The sequence below is a fragment of the Nomascus leucogenys genome, chromosome 11, assembly GCF_006542625.1.
Source record: "Nomascus leucogenys isolate Asia chromosome 11, Asia_NLE_v1, whole genome shotgun sequence".
NCBI classification, from domain to species: Eukaryota; Metazoa; Chordata; class Mammalia; order Primates; family Hylobatidae; genus Nomascus; species Nomascus leucogenys.
Window position 1 is genome coordinate 57,392,103 of NC_044391.1, and position 18,479 is coordinate 57,410,581.

The 18,479-nt window shown below is 44.3% G+C and overlaps 1 protein-coding gene across 12 annotated transcripts in view; it reads left to right on the forward strand.

Moving 5' to 3' along the window:
* LOC100596548 (cyclic AMP-dependent transcription factor ATF-7) overlaps nt 1-18,479 on the forward strand; it is a 121,618-nt gene that overhangs the window by 70,437 nt on the left and 32,702 nt on the right. For 7 of the 12 annotated variants that reach the window (XR_004032302.1, XR_004032300.1, XR_004032301.1 and 4 more), the window contains exons 3-4: nt 5,824-5,920; nt 14,972-15,090. Coding sequence is in view for 4 of the 12 variants with exons in the window: in XM_030822525.1 (XP_030678385.1) it covers nt 5,824-5,920; nt 14,972-15,090 (216 nt within the window). In the remaining 8 variants the exon portion in view is untranslated. Of the gene's footprint in view, nt 1-5,823; nt 5,921-14,971; nt 15,537-18,479 lie in introns of those variants that run through there. The other 5 variants (XR_004032305.1, XR_004032306.1, XR_004032307.1 and 2 more) reach the window with 3 other exon arrangements.

Genomic DNA, 18,479 nt, shown 5'->3' on the forward strand with positions numbered 1-18,479 from the left:
TTTTTTTCTTCCAAGTTGCAGGTTTAAAAACGTGTTGGCAGTTTGGAAAAAGAAACTAAAAGGCAGCTTTTTTTCTTATTTCTTTTTCTCTTCCCCTGTTACTCTGTATCAGGGTTTCTCAACAAACACAACTGATATTTTGAGTTATGCAATTCTTTGTTTTGGGAGGCTGTCCTGTGCACCATACAATATTTATCAGCATCTCAGGCCTCTACCTTCTAGAGGCCAGTAGCATCCTCCCAGATGTGACAAACAAAAATGTCTCCAAACATTGTCAAATGTCCCATGGGGGACAGAGTTACCTCTGGTTGAGAACCACTGTCACATACTCTAAACTGCATTTAAAGAAAATGGATTTAGGGAGGAAGATTTAAGATTGGTACATGATTAAAATTCCCGTGGGATCTTGGAGCATATTATCTAGATTAGAGCTGTCCAAAAGAAATATAATGCAAACCACAAATGTGAGCCACATACGTAAGTTTTAATTTTCTAGTAGCTACATTAAAAAGTGAAAGTAAACAAGTGAAACTAATTGTAATAATATATTTTATTTAACCTGGTATATCCAAAATAGTATCATTTTGACGTGTAATCAACATAAAAATTATTAACAAGATATTTTACTGAGTCTTTGAAATCCAGTGTGTGTTTTTATTTTCAGTACATTTCAATTCAGACTAGCCACATTGCAAGTACTCAATAGCTATGTGTGGCTAGTCACTACCATATCAGATAGTGCAGATCTAGATGATCTTAGTCTTCATATGGGGGTGCAAATTAGTCTTGGCATAAAGGAGAGGAGAGAAACTGTCCTGATTTTGTATTAAGCCTTCTGCTGCCTTGGAGATGGTTATTATATTTACCCTACAGTGAGGGCAAGTGTGTTCCCTGAGTGAGTGGCTATTTGCCAAAACCTTAGACATGGGTAATGCCAAAGAACAAAGGAAGATCCTTTAAGGGTATTAACAAATGAGGGGCTGGGCATGGTGGCTCACACCTGTAAATCCCCACACTTTGAAAAGCCAAGGCTGGCAGATCACTTGGGCTCAGGAGTTCAAGACCAGCCTGGGCAACGTGGTGAAACCCCGTCTCTACAAAAAATACAAAAATTGCCCGAACATGGTGGTGCATGCCTGTAGTCCCAGCTACTCGGGAGGCTGGGGTGGGAGGATTGCGTAAGTCTGGAGGGCAGAGGTTGCAATGAGCCAAGATCATGCCATTGCACTCCAGCCTGGGCAATAGAGCAAGACCCTGTCTCAGACAAACAAGAAAACAAATAAGGGAACTAGATTTTTTAATGGGGAATAATTTAAAAAGGAAATATTTTGGGGAGTCCCTTCACCCATTTTAATTAAATAGAATATATTTTTACTTAGGTCAGGATTTTCATCACTTAGTAACACTTTAGCTATCTTTAGCCAGGCACAATGGTGTGCACCTATAGTTCCAGCTACTCAGGAAGCTGAGGCAGGAGACTCATTTGGGCCCAGGAGTTCAAGAACAGCCTGGGCAACATAATGAGATCCCATCTTATTAAAAAAACTATGATAATAATTTTAGCTATTTTAATTGAGAAATTGCTTTCAGAGGGATGGTTTCCTATGCATGAAGTTTATGACTAATCTAGAGAATTTCTTTTTTTCTTATAGGGGTCCATCCCACCCTTACCTTGCCATGAGTGAGGGCACACCAAGCACCCACAGCCCCCTGGCTTAGGCCCACTCACCGCAGCTGTGGCCAAGGACAGGAAAACTGGGACTCAGTATTCTAGAGAATTTCTGAAGTGTTAACTCTCAATAAATGAGAGAAAATATAAGGACTATATAAAACATAGCCAGATTAGCAGTCACTTTGGTTTTTTTTTTCGTTGTTTTTTTGAGACAGTCTTGCTCTTGTTACCCAGATTGGAGTGCAATGGCACGATCTTGGCTCACTGCAACCTCCACCTCCTGGGTTCAAGCCATTCTGCACCTGGCCTGGCAATCACTTTGACAGAAAGCTTCAGTAAACTTTTATTCTCCCCCTAGGCATATAAAATAAGAATTGTATTAGAAATAGGTTTCGCCATGTTGCCCTGGCTGGTCTCGAACTCCCGCGCTCAAGCGATCCACCTGCCTCGGCATCCCAATGTGCTAGGGTTACAGGCATGCGCCACCATGCCCAGCCTAGAGTAATATTTTTAAATTCATGAAATACATAGGATTACAAAAGAAACTAATGATATTATAATATGGTTTTTAAAAATATATGATAAAAAGGCCAGGCCACTGCACCGGCCAACATTATAAGTACATTTTGAAAACTTAACAGCCCTGCATAATCTACTACTTGTCATATCTCCTTAAAATTGTATTTTTTGGCTGGGTGCAGTGGCTCACACCTGTAATTCCAGCATTTGGGGAGGTCGAGGCAGGCGGATCACCTGAGGTCGGGAGTTCAAGACCAGCCTGGCCAACATGGTGAAATCCCATCTCTACTAAAAATACAAAAATTAGCCAAGTGTGGTAGTGGGCACCTGTAATCCCAGCTATGCAGGAGGCTGAGACAGGAGAATCGCTTGAACCCGGGAGGTGGAGGTTGCAGTGAGCTGAGATTGTGCCATTGGACTCCAGCCTGGGCAACAAGAGCAAAACTCTGTCTCAAAAAAAAAAAAAAAAAAAAAAAAGGCAAGGCACAATGGCTCACACCTATAATCCTAGCACTTTGGGAGGTCAAGGCAGGCGGATCACCTGAGGTCGGGAGTTTGAGACCAGCCTGACCAACATGTAGAAACCCCTTCTCTATCAAAAATACAAAATTAGCCAGGCGTGGTGACGCATGCCTGTAATCCCAGCTACTCGGAAGGCTGGGGCAGGAGAATCACTTGAACTCAGGAGATGGAGGTTGCAGTGAGCTGATATCGTGCCGTTGCACCACTGCACTCCAGCCTGGGCAACAGAGCAAGACTCTAACAACAACAACAAAAAAATTATATTCTTTTCTTCTTTATAAACTAGGTTCTGCTTATTTCCTTTTACCAAATACCTGGCAATCCCAGGCCCTCTACAGTGACTTGTTTAACCTACAAATATCATACCCCTGGTTAATACACTATTCCTCCTTCCCCCAAACCCTCACTCTTTTTTTTTTTTTTTTTTTGAGATGGAGTTTCACTGTCGTTGCCCAGGCTGGAGTGCAATGGCACGATCTCAGCTCACTGCAACCTCCGTCTCCCTGGTTCAAGCGATTTTCCTGCCTCATCCCTAGCCCCCCGAGTAGCTAGGAGTATAGGCATGTGCCACCATGCCCGGCTAATTCTGTATTTTTAGTAGAGATGGGGTTTCATCATGTTTCATCATCATAGTCTGGTCTTGAACTCCTGACCTCAGGTGATCCACCTGCCTCAGCCTCCCAAAGTGCTGGGATTACAAGCATGAGCCACCACGCCCGGCCACTTTTTTCTTATGGCAACATCTGTAACTGAAAAAGATGGTGCCTGGAGTTTACCAACAATAGAGAAAACTAAAGTTCTTGGCTAAATTTTTCCACATTTTATTCAGTTTTTGTCCTAGATCAATCAGAAACCACTGAGGCTGTCTTTTTTTTTTTTTTTTTTTTTGAGACAAGGTCTTCTGTCGCCCAGGCTGGAGCTCAGTGGTGGGGTCTCGGCTCACTGCAAACTCCAACTCCCAGGTTCAAGCAATTCTTGTGCCTCAGTATCCCAAATAGGTGGGATTACAGGCACCCGCCACCATGCCCAGCTAATTTTTGTGTTTTTTGTAGAGATGGGGTTTTGCCATGTTGGTCATGCTGGCCTCGAACTCCTTACCTTAAGAGATCCACCTGCCTAGGCCTCCCAAAGTGCTGGGATTACAGGCATGAGCCACCACGCCTGGCCCTTTTTTGAGAAAGGGTCTCACTGGAGTACAGTGGTGTAATCATGACTCACTACAGCCTCAACCTCCTGGGCTTCCCCCACCTCAGCCTCCTGAGTAGCTGGAACTACAGGTGAGCATCACCACACCCAGCTAATTTAAAAATTTTCTGTTGCTGGGCATGGTGGCTCATGCCTGTAATCCCAGCACTTTGGGAGGCCAAGGTGAGTGGATCAACTGAGGTCAGGAGTTCAAGACCAGCCTGACCAATGTGGTGAAACCCCGTCTCTACTAAAAATACAAAAATTAGCTGGGCATGGTGGCATGCGCCTGTAGTCCCAGCTACCCAGGAGGCTGAGACAGGAGAATTGCTTGAACCTGGGCAGCAGAGGTTGCAGTGAGCGGAGATTGCGCCACTGCACTCCAGCCTGGGCGACAGAGCAAGACTCCGTCTCAAAAATAAATAAATAAATAAAAATAAAAAATTTTTATATAGAAATGTGGTTTTGCCAGATTACCCAGTCTGGTCTTGAACTCCTGGGCTCAAGCAATCTGTCCACTTCAGCCTCCCAAAGTGCTGCAATTACAGGCATGAGCCATCACGACCAGCCTAGGATTTTGGATCTTAAATTGGCTTTAGTTGTAAATTCAGGTAAAATAAAGTAGTAGAAACAGTTTGGTATTGCTTTCCTGACAGGTAGGAGCTGGATGGGGCCAACTCCCCTGTATTTTGTTTGCAGTCCAGAAGAGCTGTGGAAAAGAAGGCTAAACGTATAGTATTTGGTGAGAAGTATACACGTGATGAAGAAAGTAAAAAGAGACAACTAACCAATCACCATTTTTAGAAGCAAAAAGACAAATAGAACCATGTTGCAGAACCTCACTGTGAAGGAGTTGTGGAAAACTGCAGCATCCGGGCTGTTACTGTGTTGCAGGCATGTTTTAATGAAGGAATATGGCCAGGAGCCTCAAAGGGACTTTTGAGAATATTATTCTTTTGAATTACTGCTGTTCATCTGTTCCCTTCACTCTCCCCCTTTTAAGAAGGGGTGGGAGCATAAATTATTGTCCAGTAACCCTATTTTACTTAGTCATAAACTGGATGGACTTAGCCCACTTTTCTTCATTGTCCTTTCACCCAAATCCCAAACAAATAAAATCTCTATACCATCTCCCTTTCTCTTCCCTCATCCTGCCTACAGGCTCCTCCCTACCCCTAAAAAAAATATTTTTTGCTGGCATTTTTATTCTACCATTATATAGTCATCAGCATTGTACTGGCCTTTTTATGGCTGATGGAGCCCAGGCGGGCTGCCCGATGAGGGGAGACAGCATTTGGCCGATGGGGCTGGTATGCGCCATTATTGCTGGCCATTGGGCCTTGGTCCTCTATAGCTCCATCCTGGCTCATTAAAACTCTGAGCCAAATAGCCATGCAGGTGCCTGCTGCAGCACTGTAGGGGCCAAGAAGTTAAATGGTTCTCCTAATCCTGCATAATTTATCTCCCTGTTAGCCCCCTCATAAAAGAGTCCAATTCAGCTCTACCATGGAGGGCTTCATTCTCAATTTCCTATTTTTGTGATGGCCAACTAGTGCCCAGCCCTTCCCTTCTCTCTTTATTATTATTATTAAAAATTGTTTCCCCTTGTTCAATACGAGTTTGCCTTAATGTTTTTTTCATTTGGAGCCTCCTACTTGGACCCCACTTCACCAACAATCTGTCCACTTCTGTTGTTTGGACCTGATATTACAGAGCAGTTGGTGTTGTGGTCTTCCCCCTCTCCTCTTCTCTCTGCCTTCTAGCACACTTTTTTCTCCATCTCTTCTCCTCTTCCAGTTTTTTCTCCCTCTCCAGTTCTTCTTTCCAGGGACCAATCTCATTGCAAGATGTTTGGTAGGACATTTTAAAAGGGCACCGAATTGGGTTTTTGTTTTTTTCACATCTCCATTTCTGTTTCATTTCAGAGATTTACAAACGAGGACCACCTGGCAGTTCATAAACACAAGCATGAGATGACATTGAAATTTGGCCCAGCCCGAACTGACTCAGTCATCATTGCAGGTATTTGCTGACCCAAAAGCCACGTGCCTTGATACCATCAGGCAGTTAAGATTAATACCAGAGACCAGATGTACTGGGAGCTGTACTCCCTTTCTACCATTAAGAGCCCTTATGTGATCTGCATTTAATCAGGAAAAAGGAACACTAAAAGCTCCCAAGTTTCTCTTGTACCCTACACTCTGTTTTTAATAACAAGATTGTGTTCTGCGGTTTTTGAGGGTAGGTGTGTTGAGGTTTCGTCTTAGTTTTTTTTTGGTCTATTACCATCCGTCTTTCTATTTATTAAGACTCTGAAAGATTTACAGACAAAAGATGCCTTTGACATTTTTCCCTACCCACAGCAAAGGGGTGAACAAAAGAATGCAAAAAAAAAGCCAACCTAGCCTGGTTGCTTCTCTTCCACTGGGTGTCAGCTTTCCTCCAGCAGGCAGATTGTCAGTTCATAAATTCAACTTCCCTTGTGAACCCAGACACCATTGAGGGCACATTTCCAAAGTTCAAACAAGACATTTAGTCAGTGGGACTTTTCTAAGCCAATTTGGGTGACCTGGAACCTCTCAGCAGTTGTTTTAGATACTGTCTTGCTTGTATATGCCATTCTCAAGGGAGCCCTCTTAGCAACTGCTCTCAAACCAGGCAGCAATTCTGCTGTACCATTTTCAGCTAGACAGACATACAAACCAAAGTGAGCTTTTTCTTTTGATCCATGAGAGGTTCTGATTTACCTCAATCTAAGCAAGCTTAACTCAATATTTAATTCCTAGGGTGTTTAGTTGGTGGTTATTACATTAGTTAATAACTCAGATAACACACAGTTTCTCTAAGTATTACTGCCAAAATGCTACCATAGACATGGAGAAGGAGAGACAGAACTTCCTGATCATACTTCTATACACGATGAAAGGGACTTGCCACTTGCCTTTACAGACCTCCTATTCCTCATTAATTCAGCAGATATTTATTTCATATCCACTATATACACCAGGCACGTTTGCTAGGAGCTTGTAGATTTGTAATCCTTAGGAAAAAGACATAAATGGGAACATTGTCATCAATGATCCCTGAGAAAACCTGGAGGAAGATCAGGTGTGGTGGCTCATGCCTGTAATCCCAATGCTTTGGGAGGCCAAGGCAGAAGGATTGCTTGAGGCTGGGAGTTCGAGACCAGCCTGAGCAGCATAGAGAGACCTTGTCTCTACAAAAAAATGTTTAAAAATTAGCTAAATGTGATGATGCATGGCTATAGTCCTAGCTACTTGGGAGGCTGAGGTGGGAAGATAGCTTGAGCCCGGGAGTTTGAGGTTATAGTATGCTATGACCATTCTATTGCACTCTAGCCTAGACTACAAAGCAAGACCCTGTCTCTAAAAACAAAAGGAAAACCTGGGGGAGATCTTAGGGAATAGTGGATAGGGTATACATATAGGTCAGACATAATTAATTCAGGGCATATATTCATAAAAAAATTGTAGTATTTGCAGACAAGTATAAGTGAATACTACAAACAATATGAATACTAAATGAGTTAATATTAAGTAGAATTAATCAGAGGAAATTTATCTGAGAGGTAAATTTGGGGCAAGGTTAAAAAGTTAGAGAGGTTATTCCAAATGGGTGGAAGGGTCTATACCAAATCTCCAGGGATGGTAAGAGAACTTGCTCCAGGATGGTCTCAAGGAGAAAATGTGTTCTCCTGTTACTATTTGCTTTCAGTTCTGGAATGCTCATCTTGTTGCACATGACTTCAGCTATCATATATCTATGCTGGTAATTCTCACATCTCCAGTTAAGACCTGGTGTGTCATATGTATCCCAACCCCTTATGTGAACACTTTTACTTGGCTGCCTTTCAAGTCTTTATGTCAATGACTGAACTTAACCTCCTTGTCTCCTAAACCAGCTCCTTCTCCTTTGTTATTCATTAATATCAGTATTCTCAAAATCTTGAGTTGTTTTATTCTTCAAATTCTTTCTATTCTGTTCCTTCCTATTCTCCCTACCATCACCTTCTTTATGCTTGGATTCCTCCAAAGTCTCCTAGCTGGCCTCCTTGATTAGTCTCTCATTCTAATCTATGTTGCATACATACTGTTAAAAAGCCAGTCTTCCTTAAATTCTACTCTTCTAGTCAAAATCTATCATTATTTTCCTATTTTCTCTTTATTTATTTATATTTATTATTTATTATTATTATTTTTTGAGACAGGGTCTCACTCTGTTGCCCAGACTGGAGTGCAGTGGTGTAATCTCGGCTCACCACAACCTCCCCCTCCCAGGCTCAAGCGATTCTCCTGCCTCAGTCTCCTGAGTAGCTGGGATTATAGGCGCACGCCACTACCACTCGGCTAATTTTTATATTTTTAGTAGAGACGGGATTTCACCATGTTGGCCAGGCTGGTCTTGAACTCCTGACCTCGAATGATCCACCTGCCTCAGCCTCCCAAAGTGCTGGGATTACAGGTGTGAGCCACCGCCCTGGGCCCTTTTCTCTTTAAAGCTATTTAAGGGTGGACGTGGTGGCTCACACCTGTAATTTCAGCACTTTAGAAGGCTAAGGCAAATGGATGACCTGAGGTCAGGAGTTCGAGACCAGTCTCACTAACGTGGTGAAACCCCATCTCTACTAAAAATACAAAATTAGCCGGGCATGGTGGCTCACGCCCATAATTCCAGCACTTTGGGAGGCTGAGGCAGGCATATCACAAGATCAGGAGTTTGAGACAAGCCTGGCCAACATAGTGAAACCCTGTCTCTACTAAAAATACAAAAATTAGCCAGGCGTGGTGGCGAGCGCCTGTAGTCCCAGCTACTCAGCAGGCTGAGGCTGAGGCAGGAGAATCACTTGAACCTGGGAGGCAGAGGTTGCAGTAAGCTGAGATCACACCACTGCACTCCAACTTGGGCAACAGAGCAAGACTCCATCTCAAAAAAAACAAACAAAAAAAATACAAAATTAGGCTGGCATGGTGGTGCATGCCTGTAATCCCAGGTACTTGGGAGGCTGAAGCAGGAGAATCACTTGAACATAGGAGGCGGAGGTTGTGGTGAGCTGAGATTGTGCCATTGCACTCCAGCCTGGGCAACAAGAGCAAAACTCTGTCTCAAAAGAAAGAACGAAAGAAAGAAAGGGCTATTCGTACCTGGATTTTCAGGCTCTTTATAACCTAGCACCATGGCATTCACCCAAGTTTTAATTTGTTTTCTTGTTTTGAGGGGTATTTTTTTCTTTTTTTTTTTTTGAGATGGAGTCTCGTTCTGTTGCCCAGGCTGGAGTGCAGTGGCGTGATCTCTGCTCATTGCAAGCTCCACTTCCCAGGTTCACGCCATTCTCCTGCCCCAGCCTCCCGAGTAGCTGGGACTACAGGTGCCCGCCACCGCACCTGCCTGATTTTTTTGTATTTTTAGTAGAGACGGGGTTTCACTGTGTTAGCCAGGATGGTCTCGATCTCCTGACCTGGAGATCTGCCCGCCTTGGCCTCCCAAAGTGCTGGGATTACAGGCGTGAGCCACTGTGCCTGGCCGTTTTGGGGGGTATTTTTTGGAGACAGAGACTTGCTCTGTTGCTCAGGCTGGAGTGCAGTAGCACAATCACAGCTCACTGCAGCCTCAAACTCTTGGACTCAAGCCATCCTCCCATCTCACCCTCCCCAGTAGCTGGAACTACAGATGTGCACCACCTCACCCAGCTAATTATTTTATTTTTTGTAAAGATGGGTTCTAGCTTTGTTCCCCAAGTTGGTCTTGAACTCCTCACCTCAAGCAACCCTCTCGCCTCAGCCTTCCAAAGTGCTGGGAGGCGTGAGCCACCATGCCCAGCGAAGTACTTATTTTTGTACACTATGATGCTTTCTACATATATTAGTTTTATTTTCTCAACTAGAAAGCATTCTCAGCTGAGCACTCTGGCTGACACCTATAATCCCAGCACTTTGAGAGGCCGAGGTGGGAGAATCACTTGAGCCCAGGAGTTAGAGGCCAGCCTGGGCAACATAGCAAGACCCCATCTCTACAAAAAATTTTAAAATTAGCCAGGTGTGGTGGCGCATGCATGTAGTCCCAGCTACTTGGGAGTCTGAGGCAGGAGAATCACTTGAACCCAGGAGATCGAGGTTACAGTGAGCTATGATCATGCCACTGCATTCACTGGGTGACAAATCGAGACCTTGTCTCTAAAAAAGAATAAAGAAAGAAGAAAAAAGAAAACGTTCTCTGGGGCCTAGTGACACAGTGGCTCACACCTGTAATCCCAGTGCTTTGGAAGGCACAGGTAGGAGGATTCCTTGAGGCCAGGAGTTCAAGGCCAGCCCTGGGCAACGTGAGACCCATCTTAACCAAAAATTTTTAAAATTAGCCTCAGGCCGGGCACAGTGGCTCACGTCTACAATCCCAGCATTTGGGGAAGCAGAGGCAGAATGATTGCTTGAGGCCAGGAGTCCGAGACCAGCCTGGGCAACACAATGAGGCCCCCCTCTCTACCAAAAAAAATAGCTAGGCATGGTGGCACTCGCCTGTACTCTCAGCTACTCAGGAGGCTGAGGTAGGAGATCACTTGCATTCAGGAGTTCAAGGCTGCAGTGAGCTGTGATTATGCCACTGCCTCCAGCCTGGGTGATGACAGAGTGAGACCCTGTATTTAAAAATACATACATACATACATAGCTATAATCACACCACTGCACTCCAGCCTGGGTGACAGAGTGAGACCCTGTATCTAAAAATAAATACATCATACATACATACATACATACATACATACATACATACATACATAAAATTAGCCGAGCATGGTGGTGCACACCTGTAGTCCTAGCTACTTGGGAGGCTGAGACAGAAAGATTGCTTGAGCCCAGGAGTTCAAGGTTTCTGTGAACTATGATCATGCCATTGCACTCCAGCCTGGGTGACAGAGCAAGACTGTCTCTTAAAAGAAAATGGCCAAGTGTGGTGGCTCACACCTATAATCCCAGCACTTTGGGAGGCTAAGATGAGCAGATCACTTGAGGTCAGGAGTTCAAGATGAGCCTGGTCAACATGATGAATCCCCTTCTCTACTAAAAATACAAAAATTAGCCGAACGTCATGGTGTGCACCTGAAATCCCAGCTACTTGGGAGGCTGAGACAGGAGAATCACTTGAACCCGGGAGGCAGAGGTTGCAGTGAGCCAAAATTGTACCACTGCATCCAAACTAGGTAACAGAGTGAGACTCTGTCTCAAAAAAAAAAAAAAAAAAAAAATTTGGGCACGGTGGCTCACGCCTATAATCCCAGCACTTTGGGAGGCTGAGGTGGGTGGATCACAAGGTTAGGAGATCAAGACCATCCTGGCTAACACGGTGAAACCCCATCTCTACTAAAAATACAAAAAATTAGCCGGGCATGGTGGCAGGCGCCTGTAGTCCCAGCTACTCGGGAGGCTGAGGCAGGAGAATGGCATGAACCCGGGAGGTGGAGCTTGCAGTGAGCCGAGATCACGCCACTGCACTCCAGCCTGGGTGACAGAGAGAGACTCCATCTCAAGAAAAAAAAAAAAAAAAAACCAGCCTGGGCAACATAAAGAAACCCCAGCTCTACAAAATAAATACAAAAATTAGTTAGGCATTATGGCGCACACCTGTAGTCCCAGCTACTCGGGAGGCTGAGGTGGGAGGATCACTTGAGCCTGGGAGGCAGAGGCTGCAGTGAGCCGAGATCGTGCCACTGCTCTCCAGCCTGAGTGGCAAAGTGAGATCTTGTCTCAAAAAAAGAAAAAAAAAGAAAAAGAGGCCGAGTGTGGTGGCTCATGCCTGTAATCCCAGCACTTTGGGAGGCTGAAGCAGGTGGATCACTTGAGGTCAGGAGTTTGAGACTAGCCTGGCCAACATTGTGAAACCCTGTCTCTACTAAAAATACAAAAAATTAGCCGGGCATGGTGGCATGCACCTGTAATCCCAGCTACTTGGGAGGCTGAGGCAGGAGAATCATGTGAACCTGGGAGGTGGAGGTTGCAGTGAGCCAAGATCACACCACTGCACTCCAGCCTGGGTGATAAAGCAAGACTCTGTCTCAAAAAAAAAAAAGAAAGAAAGAAAAGGAAACATCATCTTAATTTTTAACAGCCAAAAGCCATGTTTTCTTTTTTCTCCTTTTTTTTTTTTTTTTTTTTGAGACAGGTTCTGGCTCTGTCACTAGGGTGGACTGCAGTGGCGCAATCTTGGCTCACTGCAACCTCTGCCTCCCAGGCTTAAGCCAATCTCTGAAAAAACTAGGATCACAGGCATGTACCACCACACCGGTTAATTTTTGTTGGTTGTTTTTTGTTTGTTTTTTTGAGATGGAGTTTCATTCTTGTTGCCCAGGCTAGAGTGCAATGGTGCAATCTCAGCTCACTGCAACCTCTGCCTCCCAGGTTCAAGCAATTCTCCTGCCTCAGCCTCCCAAGTAGCTGGGATTACAGGCATGCGCCACCATGCCTGGCTAATTTTTTATTTTTAGTAGAGACAGAGTTTCTCCATATTGGTCAGGCTGGTCTCGAACTCCCGACCTCAGGTGATCCACTCGCCTCGGCCTCCCATAGTGTGGGGATTACAGGCGTGAGCCACTGCACCCAGCCAATTTTTGTATTTTTTGAAGAGATGGAGTTTCACTATGTTGCCCAGGCTGATCTTGAACTCCTGAGCTCAAGGGGGGATCCGCCTGCCTTGGCCTTCCAAAGTGCCAGGATTACAGGCCTTAGCCACTGCCCCAGCCTAAGAGCCATGTCTTAAATCTGGGCAGTACTCCTATATTCCTATCCCTCCCCTCTGCCAAACATATGCACAAGTATATGCATGTAGCACCAAAACATATAGAAAGTATTCGGTAAAAACTTACTGATTTTTTTGGCTAGGCGCAGTGGCTCACGCCTGTAATCCCAGCACTTTGGGAGGCCGAGGAGAGCGGAACACCTGAGGTTGGGAGTTCGAGACCAGCCTGACCAACATGGAGAAACCCCGTCTCTACTAAAAATACAAAATTAGCCGGGCATAGTGGCACGTGCCTGTAATCCCAGCTATTTGGGAGGCTGAGGCAGGAGAATCCCTTGAACTTGGGAGGCAGAGGTTACGGTGAGGCGGAGGTTGCAGTGAGCTGAGATTGCGCCATTGCACTCCAGCCTGGGCAACAAGAGGGAAACTGTGTCAAAACAAAACAAAACAGAACGAAAACTTACTGTTTTTTTAGGATTCATTAGAGCAGGTTCAGGGTTCTCTGATATATTTTCAGTCTGTTTGTTCACAAACCAGAGCCATTTGAAAGTTAGAGGCCACCTGCAAAGTGAGGAATTAGGTTTAACACAGGAGAGCCTTTAAAAAACCAGAAATGAGCCTGAACAGCAGGGTGCAGGAGAAGTTTGTTTGAACCTCATATCAAAGGTCTGAAAGTCCCTCCTCTGCCATAGCCATGCCCTTAGCTGCCTCCTCCCGTTCCACTTGAGTTGTGATTTTGGGTATGCCCTTACTAAAGTACTCTCTAAGCATAAAGGATGATACTACTTCTACTCACCCAGGGATGGAGGGAAAGTGGCTTTATCGTTAGCCAACCAAAGCTGCCAGAGAACCTTTTAAAACTATTTTGAGAAGTAGTGGTAACTTTTCCAAACACTCTGTTTCAGAAGAGGTTTTGTTTAAATTTTTTTTATAAAAATTGTGCTGTTTCCATGGAAAATCCCACTGGACTATTTTCAATTGATCAGGCTAGAAGGGGTGTTTTGGGGTTTTTTTGTTTGTTTTTTTGAGACAGAGTCTCACTCTGTCACCCAGGCTGGAGTGCAGTGGCAGTGATCGTGGCTCACTGCAACCTCCACCTCCTGGGCTCAAGAGATTCTCCTGCCTCAGCCTCCTGAGTAGCTGGGACTACAGGCACCTGCCACTATGCCCACCTAATTTTTGTATTTTTTTGTAGAGATGCAGTTTCACCATGTTGGCCAGGCTGGTCTCAAACTTCTGACCTCAAGTGATACACCCGTCTCAGCCTCCCAAAGTGCTGGAATTACAGGCATGGGCCACTGCGCCTGGCCAAGAAGGGATGATTTTAACCCCAGGTCTCACTCCTTAAAATATCATTTAAACATTTTTCTGTATTTCTGTCATTCATTCTAGTGGTATGAGATGAATCCCTGAAGTAGCATGCCAAGGAAAGCCATCGTAATAGAGTAAGGATCTGTGAACAAGATTCAGGTCTAAAAAAGCAGGATTGGGAGGGAGAAGCTCAAATGTAAAATTCAAGTTGCTTAAAAAGTTCCCATGGGTTACCAAGAGCCTTTCTCTTCAGAAGGGCAGAGGCACTGTGTTGAGGAGAGATTCATGCAGCCCCTGTGGGCATATTTTGGCTGGCAAATCTAAACCCGAATACCCTGGTTTCAGGAACTTGCTCTGGGCCTAGGTCTCTGTGAAATATAGGTCTATTGTTTACAGTTTCCTTTTCCAGCTCATGATCTTCCTGTCTTACTCCTCAGCCCCTAGATTTGCCTGGAATCCTTCAGAAGGTAACAGAACATTATTACCTCAGTGACCACAGAAAGACAAGGCACTATTTCTTACTCGGTAGCTTCAGTCAGCAAACTCAACCATCTGATCCTCAGTTTCTTCTCATCAGATTTTAACATCCATCTGCTTTTTCTGCTCACTTCAGACCTAGTGGGGAGTAAGTTTACAAAAGAAAATATTGCTTAACTATACTTGGTTTTCAAATCTAGAGGTTTCACAAAACTGTGTCACCTGTGTGGGTGGTTTGGTTTGGTTGGAGGTAAACGAGGTAAAACTAGCACTGAGAGAAAAGTGGGTACGTGGATAGTCACACAACAAAATACTGTTCAGTCTTCCCCCTGCTGGCTTTGAGGCAACACAACACAGACACCCTCTGGTGGCCTACCACCAGAGCTCGCCTACTAGAGCTCCATTAAAGCAAATTTGCCCTAACACAAAGACTCTCTCTCCAAATCAAAAAGTACAAATGCATTTTCTATATACTATTTAATATCAAGTTTTAATTTCAGATCAAAACTAAAACAGTTTCCTTTTCTTTCATGTCTACAGATCAAACTCCTACTCCAACTAGATTCCTGAAGAACTGTGAGGAGGTGGGACTCTTCAATGAACTAGCTAGCTCCTTTGAACATGAATTCAAGAAAGCTGCAGATGAGGATGAGAAAAAGGCAAGAAGCAGGACTGTTGCCAAAAAACTGGTGATATTCAGACCTAGGCTATTTTCATTGTGCTTTGGGATAATTTTCTTAATTGGTTAAAACACAAAATCATGGGCTTAGTAGAGTAAAACCAGTAAAACCAGATAGTAGTTACTAATCCCAGTCAGCCATTCAGGTCTTTAGGAGTTCCAGATGATGGATCAGCACAAGTCTGTCGTCACCGAAAATTAGTCCTCTTGTTCTTCCAGGGGAGTATTAGTTTAATAATCTGTTTTTTTAAAAAATATTTATATTATAAATATGTTGAAGACGTTAAAAGGTGATAAATTACTCAGATTTTGTTGGATAACATATTTGTTGCCAAATCCCACTCTTTTCTGAGCTGATCAGACTTCTCAACTGCACTGTTTTTTTGAATCAGCAAGTCAATAAACATTTATCAAATTTCCACTCTTCTTTGTTTCAATATATGTGGGTTTTGCCTTTAAGTAGCTTTCTACTATTATTCAAAGCATTAAAGATAAAGAAGGATGTTCCTACTGTCTTTCAAAGGAGATCAACCAGGACGGTGAAAGAACTATAAACTATGTCACTTCAGGAACTTTTAAAGAAATCAAGTGGCCAAGCACATTGGCTCATACTTGTAATCCCAGCACTTTGGGAGGCCAAGGTGGGAAGATTACAGGAGTTCAAGACCAGCCTTGGCAATAACAGGACCTCCATGTTTACAAAAACAGTTTTAAAGATTAATCAGGCATGGTGGTGCATGCCTGTAGTCCTAGCTACTCGGGAGGCTGAAGCAGGAAGATTGCTTGAACCCAGGAGTTCAAGGCTGTAGTGAGCTATGATTGCACCACTGTGCTCCAGCCTGGGTGACAGAGTGAGACCCTATCTCGCTCTTTTTTTTTTTTTTTTTTCCTGAGACAGAGTCTCGCTCTGTCGCCCAGGCTGGAGTGCAGTGGCACGATCTCAGCTCACTGCAAGCTCCGCCTCCCAGGTTCACGCCATTTTCCTGCCTCAGCCTTCCGAGTAGCTGGGACTACAGGCACCCACCACCACACCTGGCTAATTTTTTTGTATTTTTAGTAGAGACAGGGTTTCACCATGTTAACCAGGATGGTCTCAATCTCCTGACCTCGTGATCTGCCCGCCTCGGCCTCCCAAAGGGCTGGGATTACAGGCATGAGCCACCACGCCTGACCTGGAGACCCTATCTCTTAAAAAATAAAACAAAAACGGGCCAGGCGCAGTGGCTCACACCCGTAATCCCAGCACTTTGGGAGGCCAAGGCAAGCAGATCACAAGACCAGCCTGACCAACATGGTGAAACCCCGTCTCTACTAAAAATACAAAACTTAGCCAGGCATGGCGGCGCACACCTATAATCCCAGCTACTCAGGAGGCTGAGACAGGAGAATCGCTTGAACCCGGGAGGCAGAGGTTGCAGTGAGCTGAGATCGTGCCACTGCATTCCAGCCTGGGCGACAGAGTGAGACTTTGTCTCAAAAAAAAGAAAGAAATTGAGGAAATTTTGGTTGGAAAAGAGATTTAGTGTGAACAAATTGCAATCAAGAGTATTCATTAAAAGAGGGATTACATGTATTCCATGTGGCCCAAAGGTAGAAGTAGGACCACTGGGTGGAAGCTGTCACAAAATATGTTCAATTATATGTAGACCACTTGGTAGAGATATTGTAGAGGGAATTAAAATGCTGGAATCCCTTCTAATCCTGAGGCGCTATGATTCTCTGATTTTAGCCTTTATATAGTTCAGATCCCTAGAGAATTCCTTAGTTTGGAAGACCAGACGAAATACTTGAAGAAGCAGAGTCAAAGGAAGATAGTTCCCGTTGAATAAGGGGCTTGGGGGAAAAAGAAAAATGCAAAGATCAAATTTTACTTTAGAATTAGAATTCTAGGTTGTTGGTCACTATTTTTAAAATCAAGTCTGTGTTCCTGATTTTCTGGAATCATAAAAGATTCCAACATCTCTATCCCAAAACATATATATAAACACATTAACCTCACAATTGCATGGTATAGTGAGGCATGGGATCCTATCAGAATATAGAATAGCTGGAACTACTTCTATTTTTCCCTATATTTAAGAAAAAATTTCCATGGGAGTGCTTTCCTTCTAAGAGGGCATAGCAGGTAAATCAAGATAGTTATACATGACTTTTCCATCCAGTTTAAGTGGTAAGAAAGCAAGATAGTGTCTTTATCACTGGAGTTATTTCCAAGTTCCATAGATTTCTATGAGTTTCTTTTTATGGTCTCCCCCTCAAACTAACAGAAAGAGGGCTGCGTGAGGCATGGTGGTTCACACCTGTAATCCCAGTGCTTAGGGAGGCCACAACAGGAGGATCGCTGGAACTCAGGAGTTCGAGACCAGCCTGGGCAGCATGGTGAGACCTATCTCTACAAAAAATTTAAAAATCAGCTGAGTGTGGTAGCACACACCTATGATCCTGGCTACTTAGGAAGCTGACCCTAGGAGGTCAACGCTGCAGTTAGCCATGATTGAACCACTGCACTCCAGCCTGGGCAGTGGAACAACACCCTGTCTTTATTTATTTTATTTTATTATGATTATTATTTATTTATTTATTTATTTATTTTTTGAGACAGAGTCTCCCTCTGTCACCCTGGCTAGAGTGCAGTAGTGCAATCTCGGCTCACTGCAACCTCCACCTCCCAGGTTCAAGCGATTCTCCTGCCTCAGCCTCCCGAGTACCTGGGATTACAGGTGCATGCCACTACGCCTAGCTAATTTTTTAATATTTTTAGTAGAGATGGGGTTTTGCCATGTTGCCCAGGCTGGTCTCAAACTCCTGAGCTCAAGCAATCTGTCCACCTCAGCCTCCCAAAGTGCTGGGATTACAGGCGTGAGCCACCGCGCCTGGCCCAGACCGTGTCTTTAAATAAATTAATAAAAGCAGGAAAACTCAGTAGCACATATTTGTAGTTCTACTTTTTTTCCTTTTTTTTTTTTTTTTTTTGAGACGGAGTCTCGCTCTGTCATCCAGGTGGAGTGCAGTGGTGCAATCATGATGGCTCACTGCAACCTCCGCCTCCTGAGTTCAAGTGATTATCCTGCCTCAGCCTCCCAAGTAGCTGGGACTACAGGTCCATGCCACCATGCCTGGCTAATTTTTGTATTTTTAGTAGAGACAGGGTTTCACCATGTTGGCCTGGCTGGTCTCAAACTCTTGACCTCATGATCCACCCACCTCAGCCTCCCAAAGTGCTGGGATTACAAGCATGAGCCCCTGTGCCCGGCCTCTTTTTTTTTTTTTTTTTTTTTTTGAGACACAGCCTCACTCTACTGCCCAGGCTAGAGTGCAGTGGTGCTTGCAACCTCAAACTCCCAGGCTCAAGTGATCCTCCCACCTCAG